Genomic DNA, 9,608 nt, shown 5'->3' with positions numbered 1-9,608 from the left:
AAAACGAAAACAAACACCTCGCTCGTCCCAACCGTTTCCATCATTTCCACCACCGCCCTTCTATTCCTCTCCTTCAGCAGAACTCTCTTCCAGCTCGCCCTCAGCGCAGATGATTTCCTCAGGTCTGCCTGACGAGAGGTGTGCAGTCAGTGCTGCTGCTGCTGCTGCTGCTGTTGATGCTGCCGGTGAGGACAGATGCAGAGAAGCTGCCGGAACATCTGTTCAGCACATTCCACATGCGTGGCTGCGCGCCTGCCGGGCTAACTGGATTTGATTCCCTGAACATGCTGGCCTTCACTCGAGCAGTCGGGAGCAGCTGGACAGCCCGGACAGCCAGCAGCCCAGCGGAACTGAAGAGACATCAGCATGGCACGACCGTGTGTGTGTGTGTGTGTGTGCTTGTGTATGTGTGCTTGAGTGTGCATGTGTGTGTGTGTGTGTGCGCGTGTGTGAAAAAGAGAGAGCTGTGTGTGAGCTGTGTGCGTGTGAGGTAGAGGCAGTAAGAGACAAGAGGATAAAGATCACAAGCAAAAAACATGTGTGTGTGTGTGTGTGTGTGTGTGTGTGTGTGTGTGACAGAGATTGTGTCCGCTGTGAGTGTATGTGAATTAGAGGCAGTGAGAGACAGAAGGATGCAGATCACAAGCAAATACTCTGTGTGTGTGTGCTTGTGTGTGTGTGTGTGTGTGTGTGTGTGTGTGTGTGTGTGTGTGGGTGGGTTAGTGAGTAAGTGAACAGTTTAACAAAGTTGTTAAACTACGGAACTATGTGACTTGAATTCTAGCGTTCAGTAGCCTTACTCTATTCCAATAATGCATCACAATCCCGACTCCCTGCAGCTGAACCAAACATCCCCAGCAGCCCTGCACATCCCAGGCTGACCACACAGAGCACCACTCCACAGGGGTCAGAGGTTAGGGAGCACTCACCTTGTTGACCTCCAGGACCTCCCTCCTCTCCTCGCTGGCCGAACGCGTCTGATTGGCTGATCGCTCATCAAGCTTGGAGCTGTCATCCTCCACGTACGGGATGAGTTGCTGTGGAGAGGAAAAGGGGAAGGGGGGGGGGGTGAGACTTCATCTGCAGGCTGACACATATCAGGGCTGAGGTAGGGGTGTGTGTGTGTGTGTGTGTGTGTGTGTGTGTGCAGTGGTGGTGGTGGTGGCTAGAGATATTGCCTGGCCATTCATCAGCCTCCAGCCGATAAAGAGAACGACCTTATTATTATGAGCACCGGTCATGGCTCAAAATGGAGGTGGAGAGAAGGTAGGGCCTGGGCCGAGGGAATAATTTATCCCTGATGACGCATTTAAATTCCACCACAAAGGGCTTTCTTTCTTTCTCAACACTGTCAAATCGCCTCGGTGGGGACTCAGACTGGGTTTGACTTTGACACGACACAACTGACAATGCGATATGACACGTGAGGATGTAACCATCTTCCCTTTGCATTGATGTTAATGGGAACACATTATTATTCAGGGAGGTAGAGCAGGAGAGAGAGAGAGAGAGAGAGAGAGAGAGAGAATCTGAAGGTGTTGTTTTGCACCATTTCCTGATATGCTGTTGGGCGGAAAAGCAGTAGTTTGATGAATTTCTCGGGACTCTCGCCAGCCCCTTCCTCCATCATTCACACACACACAATCTCAAGCATACACACACAGAGACACACACATGCACATGCACACACACACACACACACACACACACACACACACACACACACACACACACACACATGCTCTCAACACAATCCTCCAAGCTCAACTAAGAATTGTACTGACACCTGCTGGTGTAATGAGAGGGTGAGAAAGGACTGTCGCTGCACACAGTCCTGAAGCTGGTCACTGGATGAGAGAGGATTGTGTCATACACACAAAACCATCCATCATCCAAAGATGTTTTCCAGACGTCCACCAAACGAGGCATTTTTGTTGCATTTCCAAAATAAAAAGCGGGGTGGGTGGTTGGGTGGTGGGGGAGCCAAGTGTGTTTGAAGTCACTGCACCATTTCGCAACATGCCAACTGGGAGCTCTGGGCTCTGCACTCGGAGCCCGGATTGGCACGGTTCCGCCCGTCGTGTGCGTCAGGGCTCCGAAAAGCAATCCAGGAAGTTGACTCATGCGCTTGACTGACGGCACAGCCACGGGCAGGGGGCAAGTGGCCTCGCTGATGTAGCCTCGCCGACCCATGCCAACCGGGCATATATAATCCGCCGAGCAACGTTCACTTCGCTCGGCCTTACATTCATCTGCCAGCGTGCGCAAAAAACTATGACTCACCCCCTGGCAAACGGGCAACGCGGGCCCCTGAATAACGAGCGAGTTTGAGAGAAGAAAATACATAAAGACTACAAGTCAATAAAATATATGGCTATATGTGAGACGGCTATAAAAGCGCTGCTGCTGGAGCTTTTTGGGTGGCGGCTTTACGAAGCCTCGGAGCTCCAGTGGAGCTCTGTGGTGAAGAGGGGAGGTGGGGGGGGGGGCAGGGGGGGGGGGCCAAGGTGGACGGCCGCTCTTGGCAGCAGACGCAGAGGGGAGTTATGGAGACGTGTAGCTTGTGTAGGCATGATGCTGAGGGATAGATGCGGTTTCCTGTCGGCCTGACAAAGATGAATATGCCACAGGAACAGAGACAGCAGGCAGGGGAGAAAGAGAGAGATCGAGAGAAAGAGAGAGAGAGCACAACAGTAGGAAAGAGAGAGATCGAGAGAAAGAGAGAGAGAGTACAACAGTAGGAAAGAGAGAGAGAGAGAGAGAGAAAGAGAGAAAGGCAGACTAAGAAAGAGAGAGAGAGGGAGGAGGGGGGTGGCGGGAGGAGCAATTGAAATGAACTGAGATGAGATGACATGGCCGCATGCAGCGCAGGAAATTCCAGCTTGCTGAGGAGGCCCCGGTGCGCGCGCTCAGCTCAGCCTCCCCGCTCGGAAAAAGCGCTGACGTCGGCGCCGCTCCGCCAGCTGTTCCCCCTCTCTCCCGACTGCCGCCTTAATTAGCCAGCCGTGAGCCAGCGCTGACAGAATCAATTATTCCATCTCCAGCGCGCGAGATGGAGAGAGGGAGAGATGGAGAGAGAAAGAGAGAGAGAGAGAGAGTGAGGGAGAAAGAGAGAAAGAGAGATGGAGAGAGGGAGAGATGGAGAGAGAAAGAGAGAGGGAGAGATGGAGAGAGAAAGAGAGAGAGAGAGAGAGAGTGAGGGAGAAAGAGAGAAAGAGAGATGGAGAGAGGGAGAGATGGAGAGAGAAAGAGAGAGAGAGAGAGTGAGGGAGAAAGAGAGAAAGAGAGATGGAGAGAGGGAGAGATGGAGAGAGAAAGAGAGAGAGAGAGAGAGAGAGAGTGAGAGAGAGAAAGAGAGAAAGAGCGCACCTGAATGTCAGGCGGCAGCATGAAGCCAAAGTAAACAGCAGCCCCACCATCTCTGGATTTATGGACGAATAGGACGGAAAAAAGCAAAGGAGTTCCACAAAATCTGCCAAAGCAGCAGCAAAAATGAAGAGAAGTGAAATCGGAAGGTGCCATAACTAGCACCAGCACTCTGCAGTGTTCCTCCTACCCCTATTGCTATCATTTGGTGCAGGGCTGATAGACAGGAAATTATCTGTGCCTGAAATGATCAAATACATTCAAAGACAATATAGAGAATAGCCTTTCTTGACATCGTTCCTTGGCGAGCTCAAGCCTGAACTCTTATCAGGCCTGTTGGTGATTAAAAATAGATCTGGAGGTGGAGGTGTAGATGTAATGTAAAACACAAGGGAAAATGGACATACAGTACTGTACATACACCGAGAACTACTCCTAGCTATCATTATGCTAAAACCTGTGCTGCAGTGTCACCAAACAGAGATGCCTCACACACATTACTGATTTATACAACAGATGTGCCACATGCACCTGCGTCTCCCTAAACACCTTCAAGGCCCCTTTCTGCAGGTGCCTAAAAGCAGCATTAGGGACGTGTAGTCAAAAAACAAGCCATCCAAAAGGCTTGACTTGAGAGAGAAAATAAAAACCTTACCAACACCAGCAGCACAGCTGGCGCTAGTAAAGACTTGCTAGACTACAATGCAATGTAGTGTGGGTCTGACCTGGACTACGGAATTTACAATTCATCGACTTGACAATTCGTAGCTTAGGCTGCTAGTTGGAACAGCATCCGTATCCCCAGCGAACACCTCCTGCTGTTCACCCGCCAAACATCTCAAAGTGCTCACAGCTGAGCAAGACAATCAGCGTTCTCTCTTTCTACACACGTCACCTTCTACTATAAACAGCAGTATGAAGCCTCCTCTTAGACTTGAGTTGGAGCAACTACCACACTAACTAAGGCAGAGCATATTCAAAAACGACAGTCTGTAATTTAAAGACACTAACTGTTAAAAAAACGGTTCAAATTCAACCAATTTAAAAAAGGCAACCTGAGCAGCAGGTTTCCTGTTTTGTTTGTGATTTCAGAGATTCGGTCATTACGGCTCACTCTCTCATAGGGCTGGTGGCTCACGCGTTCGGTCTGCTCGGTAATTAGAGGAGCCAGAGACAGCGTGTGAGCAATGGTCCAGGTCACCTGGGTTTCCGAGTGCTTTGATCAGACAACCTCGCACGACTGGGGAACTGGTGTGAGTAAATTGGGAGGAAAAACTGGGAGTGGTGAAACGCGCGGGGCAATTAAACTGTGCACTTCATCATCTGCGATGGAGATTCCCGCAACGCGGTCCTGACAAGCAGGCGGTCGTGTCTCTGGCAGGAATGAGACGAGGGGAGATGGGAAGGGGAGATGGGAAGGGGAGAAGGGGGGTGAGGCAGGATTTTTCAGCCAGTTTCTTCTCACCACCGTCTCCCCGTGGAAATAACCTACATACATGAAACCAACAACATTCTCATTATCCTCTCCCCCTCACACACTTACTGGATCACACACACACAAATACTCACATAGCCACCCCCTTCCCACCTACACACTGTCTCACTGCCTCTGTCTGTCTCTCTCTCTCTCTCTCTCTGTGTCTCTCTCTCTCTCTCTCTCTGTGTCTCTCTCTCTCTCTCTCTCTCTCTCTCTCTCTCTCTCTCTCTCTCTCTCTCTCTCTCTCTCTCTCTCGCTCTCTCTCTCTCTCGCTCTCTCTTGCTCTCTCTCTCTCATACTGCTTTCCGTCTGCCTCAGCAGTAGGATGCTGTTCCCCTGTTATCTGTATTCATAGGAGCACAGCCCAACTTTCACATTGTGAACTCCACTCTATTTCTCGGTTTCACCGTAATCCGGGTAATTGAGCATTATACAGATTATGTCAAAATGTGTTTGCTGTGACCCAGCTTTTACCTTTGCTATTTTAGTTCCATTTTAATTTTGTGTTTTATTTGACTGTGCACAAAAAAAAACAAAGAGATAGCACTCTTACTGCCAGGCTTTCTACTTTGAGGATTATCCTCAGTGAGACCTTCTTGCTGACATGTGCGCAAAACAAACTGGCAAACAGAAACCATGGAAATAAACTTTAAAAGGAAAAACCTAGAGTATCTATGCACTGATAAGGCAGTAACTGAATCCTCCAAACAAGTTAGCACACACAGGCATGCATGCATGCATGCACACTCAAACACTATGAAATATGAGTTGTACCCGCTCAACTCAATGTAAAAAAGAGGGTTTTGGGTCCAGAAACAAAGGAAACACTGGATGAAACAAAAAAGTAAACACACTCTCAAGCTTTAATTCATTTAATTATTACAAAAGCATGTCACAAGTCGGACGCATTTCGGCCTATGCCGTCTCCAGCATCGCAAAAATGAGTTAAAGCTTGAGAGTGCCTTTACTTTTTTGTGTCACATTCAAACACACTATACTATAGGGGTATTCACACCTGCCTTGTTTAGTTCGATTAAAACAAACTCAAGTTCGTTTCTTGCTTGGTTCGGACCTTTTTGACTGGTGTGAATACAATCACTCGAACTCTAGTGCGGACCAAACAAGCGGACCGAGACCCAGCTGAGGAGGTGGTCTCGGAGCGGTTCCTACCGAACCCTGGTACGGTTCGTTTATGGTGTGAAAGCAGACCGACCTCGATCCGACCCAGTTACAGAAATCTACCTTTTTTGGATTTGACGAGCTCCCGTAGTTTTTGCGCATTATGGGAAATGTAGGATAGCTCCGTGACGCACAACAGCTGTAAGCAGCAGTGGGCTAACGCTTTTTTGCCAACAATAATTTGATTTTGCATCTCCTACCCGTTCCGTCTTCCGTAGGCCTGCTGTTAGCATGTTGGACACACATGAGAGCTCTTCTCAGCTGTTTTGTTGCACGTCTTCGTCGTTGCAAAATTACCAGCATGATATTGTTCAACTTGCATCAAACGGTCTTGACGCTCAAGCACTTCTGCAAAGCTGTAACTGTATAAACTATATTGCTAGGATAATAACGAGTGCAGTACGCAAACATAGTATTTACGTTGGCCAACTTTGACTTTGGCTTCCTATTCTTTACCCCACCTACACGTTTACCAGCCAATGGTTGAACGACCTTAGCACATGTGCTTTTGTTTATAAATTCTGGTCCGGTTGCAATTAATCACGGTGTGAAAGCGAACCGCACTAAAAAAGAAAAAAAGAAAAAAAAATTGGTCCGGACCAAATAAGTGAACCAACGGACCTTCCTGGTGTGAATACGCCCTATAACACACAGCCATGCTCACCTCTGGGGGAACAGGTTCCAGGCCAGCGCAGTTCTCGATGCACTTGTCGTAGACCAGCCGCAGCTTGCGGAAGAGTACTGAGAGCATGCGCAGGTGCTCCTGCAGCTTGCCCAGGCGGTCCTGGTGCGTGGTGGGGTGGTACGTCACCCCATTCGGCAGCTTAGGGCAAAAGAGAAGACGCAACCTTTCATGTACAGTACACTGACTGAATGGCATTGAACTCCTTTTCTTGGAGACACCATCCTTAACAAGTACAATTTGCTCCAGCAGCTGGATGTGAACTTGTAGATTTACATTTGCGGTCAGAAAGAGAGGATTAAAGCGGAGTAATCAAGGATCTTTGATTATAGGATTTAACATAATATTAACAATCATAACTAGAAAAGCAATCCGAGAGCAAAGACTTCCGCAAAGCGCCTCCTGGATCCAGACGGTGATCCGGATCACTCCCAAAATGTAATTATTTCTTTCTCTGGTAATTTCAGACCTCTCCTGAAAATTTTATCAAAATCAATTCATACTTTATTTTTGAGTTATCTTGCTAACAAACAGACAAATCTCGCAATGATAATGAATCCTTTTTTTAAAGAATCCTGGATCCAGGCAGTGATTCGGATTACTCCCACTTTAGTAATTTCTTCCTTGGGTCATTTCAGACCTTTCCTAGCAATTTCATTGAAATCCATCCATAACTTTTTGAGTTATCTTGCTAACAGATAAACAAACAGACAAATAAACCCAGATGAAAACACAACCTAATTGGCGGAGGCCATATGGACAACTAATTACTTCGAAACAAGGTAAACAGACCAGTCTTTAGATGCTTTTTGAAGATCCCAAAACGATCAATAGAACTAGAATAAAGAGCCTTAGGCACATCATTCTGCCAACAAGGAATCATGGAAGAAAAACATTTTGACTTTGATCTCTTAGTGTTTTTAGAGGACTGACAGACGCATTGGGTGAGAAAAGGGCGTGTCACTGAATTAAGATTAAGTAAATGTCCTGTAGACCAGAGTGAGGGGTTTGAAATTACAGTAATTCAATGAAGAGAAACCAACAGAGGAATTTCATGCGTCTTTTTTGGCTGAAGAAAGACTACACGTGCTGCTGCATTCTGAATCATCGGTAATAGTCTCACTACACAAGGAGGTAGGCCAGCAATGCATGGACAGAACTTTGGCCTGTACAAGAAAATCTGCAAACAACTTCAACAGATCTCACGCTATGATGTTCAGCCTGCTAGTCAAAAATCCATAGCTTTTGTAAGAAAATGGCCCCTCTCAGTTCTTCCTATAGTGCACAGACTTGATAATCTATTTTGGCTCATGATGAGGTGGGGTCACCTGCATGTTTCTCAGCAGCTGAAAAATCTCCATGGTCCTTAAAACGATGTCCTGCACCGTCTCCTGACCGATGCGACAGAGGGAGGCCGTGTTAACATCTCGGGCAGCTTGCGCCTGTTGCCCGGGGAACTGAGATGTCATGCCGCCGGCGGCAAGAGGAGGCGTTGTCATGGAGACAAGGAAACTGGATTACGGGCGGATGCACACTGTCGCATGCCTATTTAAGAACAAAAAACGATAAGGTAAAGAAAGAGGCACATCATGTGAAAGTTCTGTCTTGATATTGCGAATTGACAGGGCGAAAATCAGATTAGTTATTTACTACTTGTCAGTTTGTGTAACTCGGACTGACAGCCAAGACATCATAGTCAGCATCAGCATCCACGCTGGTAACTCCTAACTAGCATACGTATTAGCAGAGCTGAGCCTTCAGTCGAATTACCGTACAGTCCATTTGCAATGCCAACGTTAGGGGTGTTAGCTCAAAACTACAGTTGGCATTTGGGAACGTTAGACACAACTCGTAAACTTAATTAAAGTGAATTTAACCTGACAGTGTTGACAATGTCATGAGTCTAATTTATGATACCAGACTGTAACGTGAAGTTAACAAACATCAGCTAATGCTACTACCTACGCATGGCCATGTTTAATATAGGTCACGTTGAGAGTTTATAGCTGAGTAAATTGGGCTATGAACTGTATAGTTGACTTCATCTGTCGGTAACGGCTTGGATAGTTATCGTGCCAAGTCAACTGGCTTGACAACTTGAATTAATTCGTTAACGTCAGTCAACCACCTAACAAACTGTCTAGCTAGCTATGTTATCCTTGCTGGCTAGTTAACGGTATGTTGTCTGCACATTTTGTCGAGATGACGGCTACAACAGTTATGATTCGCTCACATAGCTTGTCACCAGGATGTCTTTTAAAACTACAACTATTCATATCCAGTAAGAGTGCAAAGGAGATTAGCCAACCTTAGAAGATTGTTTCCCTCAGTTCTGTTTCATTTGTTGTTAAAATGACATTCTTCTTTTGCTTCTAAAGTGTTCATCTGTCTCGCGGAAACCTCGCGATACAAATTTGAGCCGTACAATGTGTAAAATAAGCGCAACGCAATATCAAAGGTTCTTGATGATAATACAAAAATACAGTGTCGTCGTACTTTTGTAATTGTGTTCTAATCAGTAAAAGAAAAGGTTTCTGATTTAAAAAAAAACTAGCAGCTATTATCATAACTTGTGGGTTCATAAAACGTAAAATAGGATACAAAGAAATAGAAAATGTGGTAACACGTTAAGCAAATGGCTTTCCTGTATAACGTCTCTGGCTCCACCTAGCGTCCACTATACCAAACTGAGACTTTGTCATGTCTAACTGGAAAAGGTAGGCATACTTTTTCAAATGGCCTCTTTGCCCTTGTCCTTCTCTTTCTTTTACCGTCTATGGTCCTTCAACGCCCAAGTTCTTGCATCATGGCCTCTGTCTGACATTCTGTCTACAGTCTGTCATTCTGAAACATTGCATTCCTCATACCATAACCACAAATGTTAACCACAAAAATGTGTAATCC

At 46.6% G+C, this 9,608-nt stretch overlaps 1 protein-coding gene across 1 annotated transcript in view; it reads right to left on the bottom strand.

Moving 5' to 3' along the window:
* med30 (mediator complex subunit 30) overlaps window positions 1–9,112 on the bottom strand; it is a 17,275-nt gene extending 8,163 nt beyond the window's left edge. Inside the window, exons 1-4 of the mRNA XM_062529876.1 lie at window positions 9,013–9,112; window positions 8,033–8,249; window positions 6,687–6,845; window positions 930–1,037 (exon numbers count right to left, since the gene is read on the bottom strand). Coding sequence (XP_062385860.1) covers window positions 930–1,037; window positions 6,687–6,845; window positions 8,033–8,203 — 438 coding nt within the window. The 5' untranslated portion in view covers window positions 8,204–8,249; window positions 9,013–9,112. The remainder of the gene's footprint in view (window positions 1–929; window positions 1,038–6,686; window positions 6,846–8,032; window positions 8,250–9,012) is intronic.
* Window positions 9,113–9,608: the final 496 nt, after the last annotated feature.

The sequence above is a fragment of the Sardina pilchardus genome, chromosome 24 (genome assembly GCF_963854185.1).
Source record: "Sardina pilchardus chromosome 24, fSarPil1.1, whole genome shotgun sequence".
NCBI classification, from domain to species: Eukaryota; Metazoa; Chordata; class Actinopteri; order Clupeiformes; family Clupeidae; genus Sardina; species Sardina pilchardus.
This window is presented reverse-complemented; position numbering and strand designations above follow the sequence as displayed.